The 24,075-nt window shown below is 42.3% G+C and overlaps 3 protein-coding genes across 4 annotated transcripts; 1 reads left to right on the top strand and 2 right to left on the bottom strand.

Annotated features, from left to right (window-relative positions):
- The first annotated feature begins 1,347 nt into the window (after positions 1–1,347).
- Positions 1,348–2,774, top strand: LOC115101648 (probable G-protein coupled receptor 173). The gene has a single exon (XM_029621109.2). It carries the CDS (start codon positions 1,611–1,613, stop codon positions 2,772–2,774), a length of 1,164 nt encoding a protein of 387 aa, XP_029476969.1. The 5' UTR covers positions 1,348–1,610.
- A 6,122-nt stretch (positions 2,775–8,896) lies between these two features.
- LOC115102224 (histone-lysine N-methyltransferase SUV39H1-like) lies at positions 8,897–14,171 on the bottom strand. Its single transcript, XM_029621919.1, has 6 exons — positions 14,096–14,171; positions 13,324–13,469; positions 11,939–12,601; positions 11,577–11,723; positions 11,056–11,185; positions 8,897–10,049 (listed from the first exon to the last, which is right to left on the bottom strand). Exons 1-6 carry the CDS (start codon positions 14,112–14,114, stop codon positions 9,916–9,918), a joined length of 1,239 nt encoding a protein of 412 aa, XP_029477779.1. The 5' UTR covers positions 14,115–14,171; the 3' UTR covers positions 8,897–9,915.
- Positions 14,172–15,986: 1,815 nt separating this feature from the next.
- On the bottom strand, positions 15,987–23,529 carry LOC115101647 (organic solute transporter subunit alpha-like). 2 transcript variants are annotated; one of them, XM_029621108.2, is made up of 8 exons: positions 18,826–23,529; positions 18,642–18,746; positions 18,089–18,240; positions 17,913–17,986; positions 17,627–17,782; positions 17,284–17,395; positions 16,867–17,119; positions 15,987–16,712 (listed from the first exon to the last, which is right to left on the bottom strand). In XM_029621108.2, exons 2-8 carry the CDS (start codon positions 18,706–18,708, stop codon positions 16,288–16,290), a joined length of 1,239 nt encoding a protein of 412 aa, XP_029476968.1. In that variant the 5' UTR covers positions 18,709–18,746; positions 18,826–23,529; the 3' UTR covers positions 15,987–16,287. The 2 variants fall into 2 exon arrangements, with proteins under 2 accessions (XP_029476968.1, XP_029476967.1); XM_029621107.2 differs by having other exon boundaries at positions 18,642–23,529.
- Positions 23,530–24,075: the final 546 nt, after the last annotated feature.

The raw sequence follows: 24,075 nt of genomic DNA, 5'->3' as shown, positions 1-24,075 counted from the left end.
CGCAGGTGGAGGGTGCTGGAGTATTGAAAACAGATGATCCAATCATTTTGATCAATATCTTTTCTATATTTTTTATTACTTGTTGAACAAAACCTCTTTCTCTGAGCAATTGTATTAGTATAAAATAATATAATTGTTCTATTTTTTGGTAGCATACAGTATAGCTCAGTATTTGTATTATTAATTTTACACAGTCTTTTGTCCTTATCTTTATTAAGGGATCGTTAGCTGACATGGTCTAGTTGATCTGGAGATTTCTGAATAGTTATAAATAGCTGTCTTAAAACAGGGGTTCCCACACTTTTTCATTCGGGGCCCCCCTTTCCAGCATTGGGGAACATCACGTCTATTTCTATGGGCACCATCACTGTTCATCACTGTTCAGAGAATTTTGCAGGTTTAAAGCTTATTTCTTGCAATTCTACACATTTTGTCAGGGTGCAAAGAACATTTTTCAGTTTTAAAGCAAATTTTCTTGCAATTCTATAAATTTTGCCATGTCATGTGATATTTGACTGACAAAAAATGTACAACAGTATGTATGGGCTAAAAAAATGTTAGCTGACATGGGCTAGTTGATCTGGACATTTCTGACAAATTATTAACAGCTCTGTAAGGTCTGCAATGACTGACATGACAAGAGGAACTGATGATGCACTACCCAATTTCAAAATTGCACCTTGTGCATTCTACTATTATAACTTTTAAGAGTAAATTGAAAGCCAGCGTGAGTTTGTTGTATTATTTATTTTGGGGGGGAGGGGGGACCCACAGGCCCCAGAGTTTGGGAACCACTGTGCTAAATGACATACATAGAAATGTAAAAAATGCTGCTGGAGTATTGAAAACAATTTTGACAAATAATAATTTTGACAAATATCTTCCATATTTTTTGTATTAAATGAGCATACAATTTAGCTCAGTATTTGTATTATTTATATGATATCGTATTTTTTGCTCATCCTTATCAAGGGATCCAATCATTCTGGAACCCGCTGTATGTAAACTGGGGCTACTAGGGCTAATCATCTACATATAGGTAGTTACACGGTTGCTATGTCTAACACTTCATACTCTTACCTAACTCCATATTGGCCTAGCACGATATTGACAGTTAAGTAATCATTGCATATCATAACCACCACTTCCTGGAAATTATGACATTTTACAAAACAACTGCTGCAGTCCAGCTAGGCCAATGCTGGAATCATAAAAGCATTGTATTTTACTATTAGAAAAGCCAAGAGACACACACCTCTCATATTAACCTTATACAGTATACTCCCTGCAAACGCTTACACTGTATTATTCCACACTGATGTCAGACATGGAAGTCCATCCAAACGTTTAATGCTTGCTGTTCTTACTTCCTGTTTACAGGAGCTGAAGCTGTGAGAAGAAGAGGCACGAGAGGTAGAGCTACAGGAAACAAGGGGCTTAGTGAAAAATGGGGCAATGCGGACTGAAGTGCTCCGGTTCCATGTGAGATCAAAAGGAGAGGCAACCACGAGGACGAACAAAAGGGCAGCTGGAGGAGGAGGCGGAGGAGGAGAGGGAGAAGGAGGAGTGGATTTCAGGAGAGAAGAGGGCATAACCTGGGAGACAAAGGGATGGCCAATGGCAACGAGACCAGTGAGGGGCTCGGCGGTCCCCTGGCGGCGGTGGTGGCCACGACGGGAGGAATGGCAGTCGGGGGCCCATCGTCAGCTGTGTCCACCTACATCAAACTGGTCCTACTGGGGCTAATCATCTGCATCAGCCTGGTGGGGAACCTGGTGGTGTCTCTGCTGGTCCTCAGGGACCGGGCACTGCACAAGGCCCCCTACTACTTCCTGCTGGATCTGTGCCTGGCCGACACCATCCGCTCGGCCGTCTGCTTCCCCTTCGTGCTGGTGTCCATCAAGAACGGCTCGGCCTGGACCTACAGCGTGCTCAGCTGCAAGGTGGTGGCTTTCATGGCCGTGCTCTTCTGCTTCCATGCCGCCTTCATGCTGTTTTGCATCAGCGTGACGCGCTACATGGCCATCGCCCACCACCGCTTCTACTCCAAGCGCATGACCTTCTGGACGTGCGTGGCGGTGGTGTGCATGGTGTGGACGCTGTCAGTGGCCATGGCCTTCCCACCTGTCTTTGATGTGGGCACCTACAAGTTCATCCGCGAGGAGGATCAGTGCATCTTCGAGCACCGCTACTTCAAGGCAAACGACACACTGGGCTTTATGCTGATGCTGGCTGTGCTGATCCTGGCCACGCATGTGGTCTACATGAAACTGCTGCTCTTCGAGTACAAGCACCGCAAGATGAAGCCCGTCCAGATGGTGCCAGCTATTAGCCAAAACTGGACCTTCCACGGGCCTGGCGCCACCGGCCAGGCGGCAGCCAACTGGATCGCAGGCTTTGGTCGGGGCCCCATGCCGCCCACCCTGCTGGGCATCCGGCAGAACTTGCACAACCAGAACCGGCGCCTGTTGGGCATGGAGGAGTTCAAGGCGGAGAAGCAGCTCGGCAGGATGTTCTACATGATCACCCTGTTGTTCCTGGTGCTGTGGTCACCCTACATAGTGGCCTGCTACTGGCGGGTGTTTGTCAAGGCCTGCATCATACCGCACCGGTACCTCTCCACCACCGTATGGATGAGCTTTGCCCAGGCAGGGGTAAACCCCATTGTCTGCTTCTTCCTCAACAAGGACCTGAAGAAGGGGCTCCTGGCACACCTGCCAGCCAGCTGTAGGACTAAACCTCATCTGCCCCGAGAGCCTTATCGCGTCATGTGAGGGGGACGGTGGGCGGTCGTTGTCATTACCTGGGGGGTTGTTTGGTTGGCTGAGGGACCATTTGAGTTTTTGTGGCCTTTGATTCAGTGCAAGATGATTTAAAAGGGGTGGGTGTCAGTCTGGAACTGTTGAAGAGGTTAAAATGTCAGAATTCCATTCACCTCCATGTGATGTATTTGGGTTTCTCCTTGTCAGAGGAGAGCAGAGGTATTTCAAGCTTATTTGGGATGTTATAAATTGTTTTTCTAAAGTATTATTGGGGGATTATTACACACAGTAACAGGCATGTGGTTGCTGCAGTGTAGAAACCATGAAACCAATTGTTGGTCTAAAATTATTATAGAAAGAATGTATGATTTCCACATTTTATTATCAAACCAAAAACACCTTTGACTTCAGTTTATAGATTTGGATTAATTTTTAGATCAGTTATATTAAACTGCTAACTGCCATTTTTTTACTTGTTTTTATTTATATAAATGGCCTTCTCCACACAGAAAGAATAGGAGACTGAACCAACAACAAAAGTGTCCATCTCAGATGCATGTATGTATTCTTACTTTTAATGTGGAACAAATATGAAACTGCTTCCTTCAACTGCTTGAATCAAAGGCATCAGTCAAACATACAAAACATGAGTTTTGTACGAATAGCATATTCAGGCACTCTCACGGGTTTATGTGGTGTTTCTCAGATGAATTATTAAGTTTATCTATTTGTCCACCTTGAGATCTACATTCATTTTGATGATTTGAACAACTAATACCCTTGAAAGAAAACATGCAAGATTTAGTGAAGTCGGCAGAAGTAGAAACTGACAAGAGGCTATCATAGAAAGTCAGCACGAGTTATTCTGGCATGGTCATACGTTACGAAAATGTGCAAGTAACATTTTCATTTGGTCTAACGAGCACCTCAAATCAGCGAACAATAGGAGATGGGGGAAAAAACACGTGTTAACAAGAGCTGCCGTGGAGAAAAGTTTGATCTTGTGTTCGTTAGCGTTGATACTAATTGTGAAGTGTTAATAGTCAGACAGAATTATGAAGTGCATGTTTAGGTGATATTTGTGTTATCCCATGATTCCTGAGGATAACTTTTAAACAAAACAATGCCCCAATCAAGGACAAACTATGAGAATCTGAGTCCATTTTATAACAGAAAACCAATGATACATTGACAGAAAATGCTCAGTGCTCTTTCTAAATTCCTGTTGCTGCAGGTGGTATTGTTACAGATGATTGAACACCTTGGAAATCTCGCAAATTGTTTAAAAAGACAGTTGATAGTAATGTTCATAAAAGCTAAATCAGAATGTTAATATCTTCAGATAGGATAAAGTTCTTTATATTTGATGACATCATCACTTCACACGAAGGTCTTGGAAGAGGGGTGGGGGGGAAACTTGCCCATTTATGTTTTTGCACATTGGAGTATGATAAATCAATTGTTTTTTTCTTAACATGATTTAGAATTGAACCAGAGTGCTAACCAGGTGTAGGCCAGGACACAGAGAATGTAATATTTTAAGTGAATGTCAAGGAGAGGTTTGGAACGTGATACTATCCCTTTGTGGGTACAACTGTATGTTTCTTTTGGTTTTCTAATTGTCTACTGTTGTCTGCAAACAATAACAATGACACAAACTAACAATAACAGTGAAAAAGCAACATAACTTTGAATTGTTATTTCTATTATCTGGGTTATGGCCTTACTCTGTAAAAGAAAAAGAAAAAAAGGTTTGTTTCTAACCAATGCAAGAAAGAGTTGACAGCTGTATGCCTCTATGTGTTGAAGTACTAAACACCAAGGGATTATTCCAACTAATGGGGAAACACAACACTGTGTAATTAATGACTTTTGGTGGGAACACATAACTCTCCCCCTCGCAACCTAAAAGTAAAAGCTCCTGTCAAAAACTTTAACAAGGATGGTATTAGAGAAAAAACACTTGCCAAATTGTAACACTGGAGTGTACAAAGGACAGAGGAAACTTTCATCCAAAACGGACAATTAATGGAATGAACAAAAGCCCTTCCTGGATTATTGTGGATTTCTTTCAGAATGTTTGTTGTTGTTTCTTCTCTTATCAGTGGGAGGGGATGAGTCTGGTGTTGTGTATTGATCTGTGAAAACAAGGAATGAAAAAAGATGTGTGAATTTTGGGGTTGGTTGGTGTTGGGGGGGAAGGAGGGAGACCGGGAGTGATTTTTTGATAAGCAGAAATGCCTGACAGTGCTTTTTTTGTTGCTTCAGGCACACTACCTTTTGTAAATTAACTGTGACCTCTGTACTATTTAATGTGTATTATATGGACCATGGACTAACTTGGAATTGAAGGCGGGTGGTGTGGGGGGGGTCCCGGTCATCATATTTTTACCATGCATGTGTGTGTGAGTGTTTCTGTACGTAAGTATGATGGTGTGTATGTTTAGAGGCTAGACTAGAGGGATGAAAACCAAGGATATTTGGGGAATAGGAATGGCCAGAAACACGTTGCATTTTGAAAAATGTCAGTCCTGCAAATGCTTATTCGAGTATTTTTCACCCTCAGCCTGTTCCTGACACAGAGAATTGAATGTGCTAAAACCAATGAGGTTCATTCAAAAACCTGATGCAACGAGTGTGTCTCTTAATTAAACCATTGAATTGCAAATTTTTTACACGTGCAGTTCCTCTAAATTGGACTACAGAGCCTTCTGTCTGAAAGGGGATTATGTTATTGCTTGTATGGGAATATAAAGGTTGAAGACAGTTTGAGATTGTCTTGGGGTGAGTGGTTCTATCCACACAGACACTATGATTATTGCACTCTTATTCATTTCCAATGTGTCTCAGTGAAAGGAATAACATCATATAAAATAATGTTATACATGATTTTTGTTTGGTTTGAAATACACTGCATTTTGTTAGTCATTTTGGTTCAATTTCTATCTCTTCTGTAGTGTTTGGGCTTTTACAAAGCCCAAAGCCATCCAAAAGCCAATTTGACTTCTGAATATTTAATTTAATGTTTCATCTAAGTTCATGGATTTTACAGTGTAGCTGTAGTTATTATGACCCTGTATGTGGAGAGACTACATACATACTTATGTTGTGAATTTAAAATAAGAAATGTCACGTGTGCATCCACAGTGTTATTATACATGAAATATATGAAAATACAGAATCATAAGAATAGTCTCTGAATAGTAGAACAAATCCTGAATTTCAGAACTTAAACACTTTTTAAAAACTTTACCCTTTAAACTGGACCCCAAAATGTCAAAGCTCACAGAACAATCTGCAGATGAATATCAAACGTAAAATACAAGAGGAGGTTTGAAGGATACCTATATAAATGTCTTTAAACCCCTAAATATTATGGAAGCAGCAAGTCAGAGTGTGTGATTTCCATTTCTTTCTTGTATTATTTCAAAAGAAAATGGTTGAGCTGTTAAGCATGTCTCTGGCCATTTAGGATTTTTGTTGTTGGTTTTTGTAATGAAAAATAAATTTCCTTTGAAACTATTGACAGATTGCAATTACTAAAGGTAACACATTCCTTATGTGCAGATATGGACACAAGATGTAAAAGTATGGAGCAAGTACAACATTTTATTCTATGCCTTGAATTCAAAGACAAGACACCCAAATTTACAACCAGTCGTCAAGAGTAACGTCACATTCATTTGAATATTGATTCAGGGCATAAAACATTCTCATCTAGAGTATGTTGCTCCTCACCTGGGATATTAATGCTAACACTTCTTTTGTGTATTGCACTCATACTGTTTTTTAGCCCACGCAACAGAAAGAGGACATAACCCCGCAACAAAAGTATGAGTTCACAGGGTTCATACAGTCTTCCTTTTCCATGCCTTGTTATCCATATTTAAGGTCACCAAGTTGTCAAGAGTTTACAAATCCCCAGATTAGCATACATTTTGTCATTTAATCTGTCTTTTAGATGATCAGCACTTGTGGGTAGAAAGAAGCTCATGATCAGTTCGCAGATCCATAATATTAACTATGTTTCAATTTTTGATGTCATCTTTCCTTTATACCTACTTTTGGCATCAAACTTGGGAAGCTTCCCCTCAATTTAACTTACAACTGATGCTATCCCACATGCTTGAAATTAAATAGACATACCTGTACATAGTGGCGCAGCGGTCTAAGGCACTGCATCTCAGTGCAAGAGGACTCACTACAGTCCCTGGTTTGAATCCAGGCTGCATCACATCTGGCTATGATTGGGAGTCCCATAGGGCGGCACACAATTGGCCCAGCGTCGTCCAGGTTTGGCCGGGGTAGGCCATCATTGTAAATAAGAATTTGTTCTTAACTGACTTCCCTAGTTAAATAAAGGTTAAAATAATGTATATATTTTCTTCAATATGACCAAAGTATTAAACAAATCTAGATATTTCTAATGGTTCTTTAGAGAATTAATATTTGTCATATATCCTCATACAGGTTGCTCATCATTGTTGATGAGCAACCTGAAAACAACTCTCTAGTCAGTCCATTCATATAATCAAATCCCTGTTCTTGCACATGCCTGTTCCAGACAGGAGCAATCTGGGTGCTTTGGTTAATTCTCCATTTCCATCTCTGATCCTCTATAAATCCAGCCAATTCAACAAGGGTCCCAGGCATGCCCTCTCACCCAGCAGACACCTAGCCTAATGCAGCCCCCCTTGGGTATCCTGCTGCCCCAGGTTCTGCTGCAGACATCTGAATTCATAAGTAAAGCTAATGCTAACCAGAGCCAACTGCCTGACCAGAAGATTCTGAGGACTGAGATATGATAGTCCATGATAGCTAACAGGGAGCAGCCTCGTTGCATTTTGAAAAATGTCAGTCCTGCAAATGCTTATTCAAGTATTTTTCACCCTCAGCCTGTTCCTGACAGAGAATTGAATGTGCTAAAACCAATGAGGTTCATTCAAAAACCTGATGCAACGAGTGTGTCTTCTTAAACCATTAAATTGCACATTTTTTACATGTGCAGTTCCTCTAAATTGAGAGGGGAAGGGAAAAGGCCCTGTGCTGTGCTCACTAATGCCAGTTACTGCCTATACATCCTTGACTAAAAAGAGCTCCAGTACATATCCTTGAGCCAAGAGCTGAGGGAGCTGTGGCCTGGTGATTTCATCTGATAGAGTGGGAGGTAAGAACAGGCAGTGGAGGGACAGAGAGGGAGGAGTGTGTTGTGTGTGAGACATACATAGAGGGACAAGCACTACTCTTCACTGAAAGACGGATGGAAAATACAGGTATTGCTGTCTAAATGTTGATAGAACAAAATTACTGTCGACCCAGACATGTCATATTTTTGCCAATTGAGCTAGTGCTAATACTTAATGTCAGGACAACTATAAAAGGAAAGTATACATTTTCAGTTATTGGGTATCACCAGTATAGAAATCATGCTACAGGTTTTTAGATATGTAAAAAAATATATATATAATAAATGAGAACACCATTGCTTGATGAGTTTAAAAACCTAAAATATCTACATTCTGACCAGGTGAAAGCTATCCTTTATTGATGTCACTTGTTAAATCCACTTCAATCACTGTAGATGAAGGGGAACATACAGGTTAAAGAAGGATTTAAGCCATGAGACATGGATTGTGTGTGCCACTTAGAGGGTGAATGGGTAACACAAAATATTTAAGTACCTTTGAACAGAGTATGGTAGTAGGTGCCAGGCACACCGGTTTGTGTCAAGAACTGTAACGCTGCTAGGTTTCACACTCAACAGTTTCCCGTGTGTATCAAGAATGGTCCACCGCTCGAAGGACATCCAGCCAACTTGACAACTGTGGGAAGCATCCCTGTGGAATGCTTTCGACACCTTTTGGAGTACATACCCTGACAAATTGAGGCTGTTCTGAGGACAAGAGGGGGACTCAATATAAGTAAGTTGTTCTTAAATGTTTTGTACACTCACTGTAGCTACAGCAGCACCATATTATTGGGGGATTTGATGTGAAGTCATAGGAATGCAGCTGCACCATCTAGTGGTGTGGAGGTTGTACTCAAATGAATTGTAAACATTACATTTTGATTCAGCTACATTTACATTACACTTTTAGTGCTGCATCACTCAAAATATTGTCCAGAAGAATAAATCAGATTAAAACTTTTATTTACAATGTTTTTGCTGGCTGTAAACCTTAAAAAATATTTTTGATACAAATGAACGTGAATTTAAAAAAAAGTTAAATATAAATGACTACGGAAAAAATAAAATAAAAAAGGAACAGCTTTGTTTGGCCATCACATTACTACATGAACAATAATATTGACTTCCACACAAAGGACATTTCTCATCTGATTCACGAATAGGTTAAACCATGGAGAGCTGTTTCATGGTGTGGCTTGTTGTGAAATTATACTGCAGCTCACAAACAACCAATTGAAGGACAACAAAACGGGAGTATCAGGGGGGATTCATTCACATTTAAGAAAAAGTAGGGCAATTCAAAAACAAAAAAAGCACTAGGACAGTTTGGAGGTACACAAAATTCCAAAACATTATTTCAGGACAAAATACAGCACTATCTTACAAGAAGTGGGGAAGAATTGCAACTTAATCATTTTCTCAAGTCATTGAAAGCATATCAGTATAAAAGCACACCTTTTACACCTTATGTTTCTTTCCAACAACGAGGCTTGAAGCTCAATAAACTTGAGACAGGAAGAACTGCTAGTGAAAATGACTGGGCACCATAGAATTTGCAGTGACTATGTTCCACTGAATTTATAGGTTGAGATTTTGAATTCTCAAACACGGACAAAATGACAAGTGCACAACAGATATGTAAGCGCTGAAGAAATTCTAAAATCCAGATGTGTAAAATGTATGTTTAAGCGGGTTCATTTAGGTCATATTGGCCATTGTTTTACTAAAATGGTTTACCAACATACTAGATACATTTGGGGACATTTAAAATGAAGTTTAAAAAAAAGAATAATATTACAAAAATGCAGCATATCACCCAACGCACCAACGAGGCTTAAAAGTTGATGAAAGTAAAAAAAGAAAAGAAAAAGTTGACAAATACAAATAAAGCCGTACAATTTTCATAACTCCCCGAAATATTACACAGTGTCTGTTCAAGCTTTGATGTTCCGTTTACAATCCATATCAGAAGAGATACTTCCGACATGTGTCAGATCCACACCGGCACTCCACCCGAATACGCTTTTTGGGAGAGCTTGGGAGTCCCGCTAAACTGAAATTTGAGTCCATCCTTGTGCTCTCCGCATCAACTGGATCAACTGCAATGACAATGTCAAGAGTCAAATTCAGCCAAGACAGCACATCTGAGATATATGCGTTATGGTTAGCTCACCTGCACCACATAATTGTCAAACTGCTTAACAAGCCAAATATGAAAATTGTTTTTCCCAAGCAATCAAACACACTCAAGACTGAAACGCTAAATAAAGTTTAATGTTGAAATGTCCAGTGTTCATTGAAATTGTATAAATCAATGTAATTAATGTGTTACTGTAGTACAAAAAAAAAGGGTTTTCCCAATTGCACTCTCCTACCTAGCCCTGAAAGGACTGAGTTTAGGTAATATGACACATTTGATGCCCACTCCCACCTTTATAGTTAGTGAAAGTAGCTAGCAAGTTACCTGCAATGCACACTAGCAGTGATGGGTGATGACAAAATGACAAGAGCCTATTCATTTTCAATGAGCCAGGTGAAATGTGCAAAGCGAAGAGAGCGATGCAAAACAATTGAGAAAGCTGAACTCTATGCAAATCTCCAGTGATATTGCATCACGATTACCAATAGAGGCTCACGATAGCTTCCAGCCGATGCTATATTGGATGTTGATAAATTCACTACCTATCGTGCTGTGGGCTTGCTGCTCGAAAGAATCACCCACGTGGTGATCAACTGTTGGAAAATCAAGTGACTTGTTGCTTTCGGTTGATATTAGTAACAGTAGCTGTACCTTTAATGTGTAAACTGTCATGTTGAGGTCATGCTAGTAGAGCCGGGACGAAACCAGAATCGCGATACTCATTAGTATCGTGACAAGTAAACAAAACACAAAGCAGATTTACCTTCTTTAGGAAAACAGCCATAATGTTGGAAACAAACATCATTATGTTGTCATCCAGAGTCCCATGTATTTATTTTCTAAGTTATAATACACTATATATTTTACATATAGCAGGTTTTTAAAGGACCAAAGCAATTGGTCTGCTTTGTATTTACATTTTTGAATGTAAAAATATATATTTTTCCTAGTATCGTCACACTTACTTTGCATCTTGTAGTCAAAAGTGAGCTCTTCTCCTGCCCTGATGGGGCGTGTTGAAAATAAAGCTATCCTCGGGAGCCTCTCATCCAGGTTGTCTATAAATACGTTGTATACTTGCAGGTTGGGGTTGCACTGCAAAACAGAGAAGAGACAACTTAAAAGGTCCATACTTTAAGGTCACATTACAGCAATTAATGCTTTATTTCAGAATAGCCTACTGCTTATAATACATTCATAAACACAATTCTATTCAGATTTTCATACAACTTTGAGAAAACATGCTCTATAATAGACAAATTTGCTGCACTTCATGCTGTTTGAGGAAGCATATTACAGTGCAACACTATAACATCCATGGGTTGAACTGCTTCCATTCTGCGGTGTCTACGATGCGACTGCTTTCATTTAGATCTAGAATACTAAAATATACTACTACCAAAAAGGTACGACATGGTGCTTTGGCTACTCTGCAGGTATGCCTCAGGGTTTGAAAGGTGAACATATATGATAATGTGCCACTCACACTGTGGTTGACAAAGTGGGAGATGTTGCCATGGTGAGCAGCGTCTACTGTATAAACGTCCTCCACGTAGTCCAGGTCAAACAGGTAGGTGGCGCCCTGCCGGTCGTACAGGTGTCCTCTCTTCTCCGCCTCGTCCGATGTGATGATCTTGACAAACAAGATGCACACACCACTTCAGAAACTGTTCACAAACACCCGTAATAGAAACACAGCACTAGCACAACGTTTGACTAATGTTCTTTGTCCATTACTCCAATCCAATTTATACATTTTCATGACAGAATAGCTCATTCTGGTAAATGCAGTTGACATAGGCCAATACATTTGACCTAAAGTATTGGCCAATACTTTATACTATTTACCTCTCCAACGTACTCCATGACAAAGGTGTTCTTTTTGATGTGCTGTAGTGCGCGCACGCCCCAGCCTCGGCCGTTCCCAGTCTTGAAGATGCACAGGTCGAATGGAATGCCCTTCTGGACCACTCGGTTGGGGCAGTCAGAACCGCAGCTGCAGCGGGTGTTACACTCGTAGATGGGCTCCCCGGCACGCACTCGCACCTGGCCCTTGTCAGTGTAGGCCAGGCGGTGGAGGGAGGCCCCGGGGCAGCAGCCTCCGACCGGATCACTGAAGCAGTCCTTACACTCACAGCCAACGGCCATCTCATTGAGCACGATGCCCTCGCCCACCTTATAGGTGTTGATGTAGGTGAAGTCCCTGGGCGGGCCGTCCAGGTCCACCTCGTTCAGGACAAAGATGCGGCCTGGGTGGTTGCGCGTCTTGTTCAAGTCGGCCTCCCAGCGCTGGAGCCTCTGGCGGAGTTTGGCTTTCTGCACCAGGATCCAGGCTACGTCCTTGTCCAGCCGCTTGGGACAGGTGGTTCGTCTCTTTTGCCGCCTCAGCTCACGCTCCATGTCCTCATGGAACTGAGTCATCAGCTTCTTGCACTTGAGATTTTTGCGGGGCTCCCAAGTGTTGGCCGACTCAGGGAAGCCCTTCCATTTGACCAGGTACAACTCCTGCTCCTGATAGATGACAAGAGGACACATGACTTGGATTGCGTATTAAGCCACAATATAATTATATTAATCATGGTACATTTTACAATGAGGTCCAAAAGTATTGGGACAGCGACACATTTGTTGTTGTTGTTTTGGCTCTGTACTCCAGCACTTTGGATTTTAAATGATACAATGCCTATGAGGTTAAAGTGCAAACTGTCAGCTTTAATAGTCATTTTGGAGCCACTTATTGTAAATATGAATAGAGTATGTTTCAAAACACTTCTACATTAATGAATAGTTATTAATGAGTGAGAAAGTTAGAGGGATAAATATCATGCACAACAACCCCCCCCCAAAAGATGCTAACCTGTCCTGTTATTGGTAATTGTGAGAGGTTAGCATGTCTTGGGGTTATGACCTTCGTGCCTCTAACTTTCTCACTCATTATTCACAATTCATTCCGGATTGCCTGTACTCCAAAATGGCACTACATGTTTTACCCTTCATTTCTATTGAGTACAAAATCATCTGAAACCAAAACAAACTGAAAAATGCACCACATAAATGTGTCGAGTTTACAAGCTTGATGTAGTCATTGCGTGCTGTAACTGCTGTCTCTCTCAGTATCCATATGAAACCAAAAGTTAAAGGAACCACACCAACTGACAGTTGCAATGCTCGAGATAACTCTACGGAGGACTTGTCCCAGCCTTCATAGTCCCATTGTGAATTAATTCACTCACCTTAGACTTCTTGTAGTCACAGAGGTACTCAACCTCATAGTCATCGATGTTATGCTTGTTCACCTGTAGTTCTTTACAGTGGAGCCTTTCCCGGCGGCAGACAGCCTGCAGGTCGTCCAAAGACAGCTTGCAAGATACGCTGCAACCTGCAATGTTGTAATTGTAGCCACCATGTTTAGCTAGCTACGTTAGCTAATAGTTGCCAACTGAGTTGGGTTTAGAAGGCAACAAATGAACGAGACAATTAAATATACTCAGCTTAAACATATACTTATTTGTTTTAATTTGGAATTGTGCAGGCTAACGTGTTATGTGAAACGCTTGCAAGACAGCTTGCAGACACTGCCAGACATTTCTAGCTAACTAGCTCCTCAACGAGGTCTGTGTTTTGGCGCGTTATGAAGTTCTCCGTTGTTTGCAAGTAGCTATGGCTGTCTGAAAACAGGTCCGATTTTCCTCGAATTTACGCTTTATAGTGCCATACAGCTTACGATCATTTAGTTACTAGTTATTCGATATCCGTATGCATTCGTTTAGCTTTTAATTAAAACGTTATCCGCTACAATTTATTTTTTAAAAGACCACACAATCGAAGTGCGCAGATAGAGCTGCTTACTCAATGTCATTGTTATTGCTTTATCAATGCTAAATATTCAATGACAAGCGTGTATTAAAGGTCACAGAATTAAGTGTAACATTTGATCAGTTCAAACAGCCACAATAACCTCAAAACACAACAAATATACATGTATTAACTTCCCACCCTCCTTACCGTTCAAATCTTCCGCCATGTTTTCCGCACCGCCAAAATGGAACAATCCTTCGATTGGGGTAAAGACTTTCGAGGAAGCAGCTGTTTCATGCTGTTGATTGGATGGAGCATATTATAGCTGTATTTCTATTGGAGCAGCAAAAAACTGTTGCTGCATGCGAAGCTTTGTAAGGATGTAAGTATTTTTGCAAGGTCAGCAAGGTATGGAAAGAGAAGAATATGCATATTCTCACTCTAATGTTCAGATAATATTGGGGGGGGGGGGGGGGAATACATGTATATTCTTATTTATTAATTAAACCATTGGAAAAATGTGTATCACTAAGAGGTCACAGTAGACACATTGTTTCAAAACGTGGCTCTCACTACATGCCTGGGGGACGTAAACTACTTCATATTTGTTTGACATATTTGACAATATGAGACCTACAGTACACTACATGGCCAAAAATATGTGGACACCTGCCCATCGAACATCTCATTCCAAAATCATGGGCATTAATATGGAGTTGGTCCCCCCCTTTGCTGCTATAACAGCTTCCACTCTTATGTGAAGGCTTTCCACTAAGATGCTGGAACATTGCTGCGGGGACTTGCTTCCATTCAGCCACAAGAGCATTAGTGAGCTCGGGCACTGATGTTGGGCGATTAGGCCTGGCTCGCAGTTGGCGTTCCAATTCGTCCCAAGGGTGTTCGATGCTGTTGAGGTCAGGGCTCTGTGCAGGCCAGTCAAGTTCTTCCACACCGATTTATGCATGGAACTCACTTTGTGCATGGGGGCATTGTCATGCTGAAACAGGAAAGGACCTTCACCAAACTGTTGCCACAAAGTTGGAAGCACAAAATCAGCTAGAATGTCATTGTATACTGTAGTGTTAAGATTTCCATTCAATGGGACTAAGCCCGAACCATGAAAAACAGCCCCAGACCATTATTCCAAACTTTACAGTTGGCACTATGCATTGGGGCAGGTAGCGTTCTCCTGGAATCCGCCAAACCCAGATTCGTCCGTCGGACTGCCAGATGGTGAAGCGTGATTCATCACTCCAGAGAAAGCGTTTCCACTGCTCCATTGTCCAATGGCGGCGAGCTTTACACCACTCCAGCCGACGCTTGGCATTCAGCATGGGGATCTTAGGCTTGTGTGCAGCTGCTCAGCCATGGAAACCTATTTCATGAAGTTCCCAACAGTTATTGTGCTGACGTTGCTTCCAAAGGCAGTTTGTAACTGGGTAGTGAGTGTTGCAACCGAAAACAGACGCGATATGCGCTTCAGCACTTGGCGGTCCAGTTCTCTGAGCTTGTGTGGCCGACCACTTCTCGGCTGTGCCTTTGTTGCTCCTAGACATTTCCACTTCACAATAACAGCACGTACAGTTGACTGGAGCAGCTCTAGCAGGGCAGAAATTTGATGAACTGACTTGTTGGAAAAGTAGCATCCTATGAAGGTGCCATATTGAAAGTTACTGAGCTCTTCAGTAGGCCATTCTACTGCCAATGTTTGTTTATGTTAATTGCATGGCTGTGTGCTCAATGTTATACACCTGTCAGCAACTGGTGTGGCTGAAATAGCCGAATCCACTCATTTGAAGGTGTGTCCATCTACTTTTGTATATATAGTGTATCTTTGGTATCAAGGCACTTCAGAGGGAAGGTTAGGCCAGAAGCCTACTATGTATGTGGTGTGAGAAGCTCATAGGGAGCCAATATCATCTACCCCATGGGGCAGTTATGAGAACAGATTATATTAGTGCTTACTTTGAATTGAACATTACATTAACCCATGAAGGTAATCAAATTCATATCAAACCCCAAAGATTTTTTGTACGTTTTGAGAGACGGCATTAGAGACGTAGAGACCGATGAATAAATATGCAATATTTGTGCAACAGGCGTTTTAAAAATGAGTTTATTGGCTTTTTGAGATAACATTGCAAAACAAAATGTAGAGTATAAAAAGTAGGGAAAAACTCTGGGTAGGAAAAAACAGCCTATTACACCAGTAGCTACCATCTTCATTCAGCTAAGGAATAGATAGAATGCATTGAGCCAGAGTCTCAGTCAATATACGCAAAAAGGAACAAACTGGTTAAGGTTACCTCAAGCGGTATGGCGTGTTTCTTCTATTTTCTGGAGGTGACCCCTATGTTGTCTTCCCACCAGGAGATTCCAGGACAGTACATTCCATGTTGTCATACAACAGTAACATTTCTAGACTTTACAACATTGATGTCAGCAGTGACAGTCAGTTTGGGCAACTCCAAAGTGCCACTTTCATCAGTTACGTTTTCTGGCCTCACCGTCTCTTGACGTCTCGGTTGAAGAGGGAAAGGGAAGCAATCCAAAGGGGCGTGTTCGACTTTACAGAGGCTGTCCTCACTGCTGTCCCTAATACAGTCGGGATTGGAGACTCCGGCGCCTTCCCAGCAAGGCCAGGGGTTCTCCCTGAGTGGCACCACGTCTTCAGTCTGAACAGCCTGCTCCATCAGCATGCCTCTGGGGGGCCTCTCCTCCAGCCCAAAGCCCTCCTCTAGACTAGGCTCCACTTTACGGAACGTGTGGCGGGCAAAGAGGCATATGCAGAACATCTCCACAATCACAGAGTAGTGGTAAATTACTGAGAGAGGAAGAGAATAAAATAGAAAAAGTTACCACCAATGTCACATTGATAATTTCATAATAAACATGTATCTCCACTGTTACAATATTGACATGGAGATGATGTTGAGAGGGAGATGTATGGGGGAGGACTTCCATCGCAGTGCACTTACGCTGGGAACGCATGAGGACAGAGAAGGGAGGGGTGCAGGGCACCACCTCCAGGGCCCCCATGGTCTCCAGGATTCCACTCTGAAGGCCACACAGCACCAACACTACAATGATACAGACAAATTTGGCCCTCAGCCCATAGCCAGGCAAGGCCTTTTTGGTGGCCTTGTAAAACAGCAGGTGGCCATAGAAGGACAAGAAGGTAGACACGCCTATGATGACATTCATGTACATATTGGGATTGGCATAATCCACCTGTGAAAAATTGCATGGATATGGTAAAAAAAAAAATATATATATATATATATATATATAAAATGAACTAATTGACTTAACCAGGGACTCATTTGGTTAAATTAAGGACAAAAATAAATTGGTTACAATGCAAATATGTCTTGTGATATATGCATTCCACTCACATCTCCATAGTCATACTGCTCATCTGTCCAGAGGACCAGAGTGACAAAGAACAGGATGGTTCTGACCACAGACAGTTGCAGCACAGCAGCCATCATCCATCCCAGACTGGTCCTATGCAGGGAGAGGTAGTGGGCAAGGTGATTACGGCAATATATGTGCATTTATCATTATCGCAACATGGGAGATTATGGTGATATAGTGTGCATTTATCAATATTGTGATATGTGGCCATTACAGCAATATTGTTTATCTATCATTATTGCGATGTGGCCACATCTTATGAATCTATCATTATCACGATATGGATGCGCACAATGAGGAGGACACCCAGTTATAAAGTACCTGTTGATGGCTATCATAGGGAGGCAACAGCAGCAGCAACATGGGAACGGATCCGGAGACACCTGCTCTCCAGCTAAGATCTCCAGCATGCGGGCCTTACCCCCAAAGAAGTCTGTGATGAGCCCCATAAACTTTAGCAAAGTAATGGAGTGGTACCTTCAGAGCGAGAACGACAAATGGAGAGATAGTTTTACTGATGGAAGTTTTAGCCCAGAATGACGTGAACAATGTAAATTAGTACACAAAACAAAGTGATGGTCAGAAAGAGGTTGTACTCGATACTTACAGAGAAGCTATGAAGCTACATAGTGAGGAGGAGCGAGGAACGTACAGCGCAATGATTGAGGTTAAGCCAAAGACCTGATCGAAAGAGAATGAGTGTAGTTAGGCAACAATGACACAATGTACAAATACTTATCCGAAACAATTGAAATGTTTGGCAAAAATGAGAGGTCCCTTTACCGGGTACATGCCCAGTATCCACAGGTAGAGGTGCCGGCGTCTGGAGTAGGGCACGTGACGCAGGAAGAAGCCCACCTCTTCTAGGAACAGGGCCAGCATGACCACAGCGAACCCAGCAGGAATGAGAAACAGCCATAGCTCATCCTTGATCACTGGGTACAAACGCACAACACAAGGACTTGTGGTGGGACAAATCATATACAACACATACAGTTCCCAGAAAACAACACTAGAGCTAACATTATCATAAACACTGGTGACACACAGGTGTGAGGTAAGTCTCAGGCGGAAATGCCCCAACACATTAGCAGGGTTGGTGTAGCAGAAAATGGCTCAGTTAGCATCACTCAGAATCTAAGACGGAAAACACCAATATTGCACATAGACAAAGCATTGTGCCGTTTTTGGCATAGAAAGAAAATGTTGGTCTCTTCAAGCACAGACCTTTATCACACAGAACCTGATATGTATCAGATCCAATGACTGTAAAATCTCTGGCCAGTCAAAAACATAGCCCATACAGTTTATGTGAATACATAAATGCTGGTCTTACCACTGAAGAACTCCCAGGACAGCGGGATCTCTGCTCCTAACCAGCTGCAGTTAACTCCTCTCCTCATCCTCTCAGAGAGCACAGTTCCCACTAACACCACAAACCCTAGACGTATTATGAATAGGACAAAATTTAGAGTAGGTCTCAAATTTAGGGAGGGACAATTACTTTTGAACTAACTGACCTCGTATAGAAAGACTGATGTAATAAAGGACGAGACTTTGTTTTTCTATTCTCAGAGGACGGACACTTGACGAGTGTCTTGTCAGTTCCGTGTTGAGATGGCGTCCTGTCGTCTGAACGATGCTTTCCTGATAGCAGTGATTAATGATTGACTAAACCAAGGTAAGCCGACAGATGGGGAGCCAAGTCCACTCTGGAATGTGTCAACTTGTGTTGTCTCTGAACCGATTATGAGGGAGCTCTAAACAAGCACGGTTGTGAAACTAACGTAACAAATTGTTTTAAAGTTGTCATACCATGTATCACTTAGAATTTAGGATTGTTTTTAAATTATTTGATAAAATATTGGATTTGGGCTTTACTACTATAACCCATAGAAATGCATTGAATAAGACATTCATAAATGGAAAAGTTTTTTTTTTTTAAATCAAAAAACATTTAGAAATAAGTGTCTCTAGGAGATACAGTATAAAAACACTCAGGAAATATTTTACTTATTTTGGACACATATTTAACCTGTTTTTTTGTTTTTCCACTGATTCCACTCCAGCCATTACCACAAGCCCGTTCTCCTCAATGAAGGTTCCACCAACCTCCTGTGGGTTATATTAGTTTGTAGCCCAAACGGTTCAGATGCTATAGACAGACGTTGGCACATCGGCGGTACTGATTTTAGACCAGTCCCATGGGGCTTGTGGGGGTCGTAGAGAAAAACGGAGTACACCATCGTGTTCGTGAGTCTCATCTTTTCATATAGTGGTCATATTAGTTAGTCGGCTAAACCGTTCGGACGCTACGTTTTCATGAGAAGATCAATTTTCAATGTCTACTGGTCTGACAAACAGTGTGTAGCTCTGCCACTTTCCACCGCAGATGCGGAAGGCCGACATCGGCGGATTGAGATGCAGCCCATGCAAAAAAGCCCATACAGATATCTCAAATCAAATCAAATGTATTTATATAGCCCTTCGTACATCAGCTGATATCTCCAAGTGCTGTACAGAAACCCAGCCTAAAACCCCAAACAGCAAGCAATGCAGGTGTAGAAGCACGGTGGCTAGGAAAAACTCCCTAGAAAGGCCAAAACCTAGGAAGAAACCTAGAGAGGAACCAGGCTATGAGAGGTGGCCAGTCCTCTTCTGGCTGTGCCGGGTGGAGATTATAACAGAACATGGCCAAGATGTTCAAATGTTCATAAATGACCAGCATGGTCAAATAATAATAAGGCAGAACAGTTGAAACTGGAGCAGCAGCACAGTCAGGTGGACTGGGGACAGCAAGGAGTCATCATGTCAGGTAGTCCTGGGGCACGGTCCTAGGGCTCAGGTCCTCCGAGAGAGAGAAAGAAAGAGAGAATTAGAGAGAGCATATGTGGGGTGGCCAGTCCTCTTCTGGCTGTGCCAGGTGGAGATTATAACAGAACATGGCCAAGATTTTCAAATGTTCATAAATGACCAGCATGGTCGAATAATAGTAAGGCAGAACAGTTGAAACTGGAGCAGCAGCATGGCCAGGTGGACTGGGGACAGCAAGGAGTCATCATGTCAGGTAGTCCTGGGGCATGGTCCTAGGGCTCAGGTCAGTTGAAACTGGAACAGCAGCATGGCCAGGTGGACTGGGGACAGCAAGGAGTCATCATGTCAGGTAGTCCTGGGGCATGGTCCTAGGGCTCAGGTTCTCCGAGAGAGAGAAAGAAAGAGAGAAGGAGAGAATTAGAGAATGCACACTTAGATTCACACAGGACACCGAATAGGACAGGAGAAGTACTCCAGATATAACAAACTGACCCCAGCCCCCCGACACATAAACTACTGCAGCATAAATACTGGAGGCTGAGACAGGAGGGGTCAGGAGACACTGTGGCCCCATCCGAGGACACCCCCGGACAGGGCCAAACAGGAAGGATATAACCCCACCCACTTTGCCAAAGCACAGCCCCCACACCACTAGAGGGATATCTTCAACCACCAACATACCATCCTGAGACAAGGCTGAGTATAGCCCACAAAGATCTCCGCCACGGCACAACCCAAGGGGGGGGGCGTCAACCCAGACAGGATGACCACAACAGTGAATCAACCCACTCAGGTGACGCACCCCCTCCAGGGACGGCATGAGAGAGCCCCAGTAAGCCAGTGACTCAGCCCCTGTAATAGGGTTAGAGGCAGAGAATCCCAGTGGAAAGAGGGGAACCGGCCAGGCAGAGACAGCAAGGGCGGTTCGTTGCTCCAGAGCCTTTCCGTTCACCTTCCCACTCCTGGGCCAGACTACACTCAATCATATGACCCACTGAAGAGATGAGTCTTCAGTAAAGACTTAAAGGTTGAGACCGAGTTTGCGTCTCTGACATGGGTAGGCAGACCGTTCCATAAAAATGGAGCTCTATAGGAGAAAGCCCTGCCTCCAGCTGTTTGCTTAGAAATTCTAGGGACAATTAGGAGGCCTGCGTCTTGTGACCGTAGCGTACGTGTAGGTATGTACGGCAGGACCAAATCAGAGAGATAGGTAGGAGCAAGCCCATGTAATGCTTTGTAGGTTAGCAGTAAAACCTTGAAATCAGCCCTTGCTTTGACAGGAAGCCAGTGTAGAGAGGCTAGCACTGGAGTAATATGATCAAATATTTTGGTTCTAGTCAGGATTCTAGCAGCAGTATTTAGCACTGACTGAAGTTTATTTAGTGCTTTATCCGGGTAGCCGGAAAATAGAGCATTGCAGTAGTCTAACCTAGAAGTGACAAAAGCATGGATGAATTTTTCTGCATCATTTTTGGACAGAAAGTTTCTGATTTTTGCAATGTTACGTAGATGGAAAAAAGCGGTCCTCGAAATGGTCTTGATATGTTCTTCAAAAGAGAGATCAGGGTCCAGAGTAACGCCGAGGTCCTTCACAGTTTTATTTGAGACGACTGTACAACCATTAAGATTAATTGTCAGATTCAACAGAAGATCTCTTTGTTTCTTGGGACCTAGAACAAGCATCTCTGTTTTGTCCGAGTTTAATAGTAGAAAGTTTGCAGCCATCCACTTCCTTATGTCTGAAACACATGCTTCTAGCGAGGGCAATTTTGGGGCTTCACCATGTTTCATTGAAATGTACAGCTGTGTGTCATCCGCATAGCAGTGAAAGTTTACATTATGTTTTCGAATAACATCCCCAAGAGGTAAAATATATAGTGAAAACAATAGTGGTCCTAAAACGGAACCTTGAGGAACACCGAAATTTACAGTTGATTTGTCAGAGGACAAACCATTCAGAGACAAACTGATATCTTTCCGACAGATAAGATCTAAACCAGGCCAGAACATGTCCGTGTAGACCAATTTGGGTTTCCAATCTCTCCAAAAGAATGTGGTGATCGATGGTATCAAAAGCAGCACTAAGGTCTAGGAGCACGAGGACAGATGCAGAGCCTCGGTCCGATGCCATTAAAATGTAATTTACCACCTTCACAAGTGCCGTCTCAGTGCTATGATGGGGTCTAAAACCAGACTGAAGCATTTCGTATACATTGTTTGTCTTCAGGAAGGCAGTGAGTTGCTGCGCAACAGCCTTCTCTAAAATTTTAGAGGAATGGAAGATTCGATATAGGCCGATAGTTTTTTATATTTTCTGGGTCAAGGTTTGGCTTTTTCAAGAGAGGCTTTATTACTGCCACTTTTAGTGAGTTTGGTACACATCCAGTGGATAGAGAGCCGTTTATTATGTTCAACATAGGAGGGCCAAGCACAGGAAGCAGCTCTTTCAGTAGTTTAGTTGGAATAGGGTCCAGTATGCAGCTTGAAGGTTTAGAGGCCATGATTATTTTCATCATTGTGTCAAGAGATATAGTACTAAAACACTTGAGCGTCTCTCTTGATCCTAGGTCCTGGCAGAGTTGTGCAGACTCAGGACAACGGAGGTTTGGAGGAATACGCAGGTTTAAAGAGGAGTCCGTAATTTGCTTTCGAATAATCATAATCTTTTCCTCAAAGAAGTTCATGAATTTATCACTGCTAAAGTGAAAGTCATCCTCTCTTGGGGAATGCTGCTTTTTAGTTAGCTTTGCGACAGTATCAAAAAGGAATTTCGGATTGTTCTTATTTTCCTCAATTAAGTTAGAAAAATAGGATGATCGAGCAGCAGTAAGGGCTCTTCGGTACTGCACGGTACCGTCTTTCCAAGCTAGTCGGAAGACTTCCAGTTTGGTGTGGCGCCATTTCCATTCCAATTTTCTGGAAGCTTGCTTCAGAGCTCGGGTATTTTCTGTGTACCAGGGAGCTAGTTTCTTATGAGAATTTTTTTTTAGTTTTTAGGGGTGCAACTGCATCTAGGGTATTGCGCAAGGTTAAATTGAGATCCTCAGTTAGGTGGTTAACTGATTTTTGTCCTCTGGCGTCCTTGGGTAGGCAGAGGGAGTCTGGAAGGGCATCAAGGAATATTTGTGTTGTCTGTGAATTTATAGCACGACTTTTGATGTTCCTTGGTTGGGGTCTGAGCAGATTATTTGTTGCAATTGCAAACGTAATAAAATGATGGTCCCATAGTCCAGGATTATGAGGAAAAACATTAAGATCCACAACATTTATTCCATGGGACAAAACTAGGTCCAGCGTATGACTGTGACAGTGAGTGGGTCCAGAGACATGTTGGACAAAACCCACTGAGTCGATGATGGCTCCGAAAGCCTTTTGGAGTGGGTCTGTGGACTTTTCCATTTGAATATTAAAGTCACCAAAGATTAGAATATTATCTGCTATGACTACAAGGTCCGATAGGAATTCAGGGAACTCAGTGAGAAACGCTGTATATGGCCCAGGAGGCCTGTAAACAGTAGCTATAAAAAGTGATTGAGTAGGCTGCATAGATTTCATGACTAGAAGCTCAAAAGACGAAAACGCCATTTTTTTTTTGTAAATTGAAATTTGCTATCGTAAATGTTAGCAACACCTGCGTCTTTGCGGGATGCACGGGGGATATGGTCACTAGTGTAGCCAGGAGGTGAGGCCTCATTTAAAACAGTAAATTCATCAGGCTTAAGCCATGTTTCAGTCAGGCCAATCACATCAAGATTATGATCAGTGATTAGTTCATTGACTATAATTGCCTTTGAAGTAAGGGATCTAACATTAAGTAGCCCTATTTTGAGATGTGAGGTATCATGATCTCTTTCAGTAATGACAGGAATGGAGGTGGTCTTTATCCTAGTGAGATTGCTAAAGCGAACACCGCCATGTTCTAGGTCGAGGCACAGACACGGTCTCAATGGTGATAG

This window comes from Oncorhynchus nerka, linkage group LG20 (assembly GCF_034236695.1).
Source record: "Oncorhynchus nerka isolate Pitt River linkage group LG20, Oner_Uvic_2.0, whole genome shotgun sequence".
Taxonomy (NCBI): Eukaryota; Metazoa; Chordata; class Actinopteri; order Salmoniformes; family Salmonidae; genus Oncorhynchus; species Oncorhynchus nerka.
The sequence above is the reverse complement of the archived record's forward strand: the minus strand, read 5'-3'. Positions and strand labels throughout refer to the sequence as shown.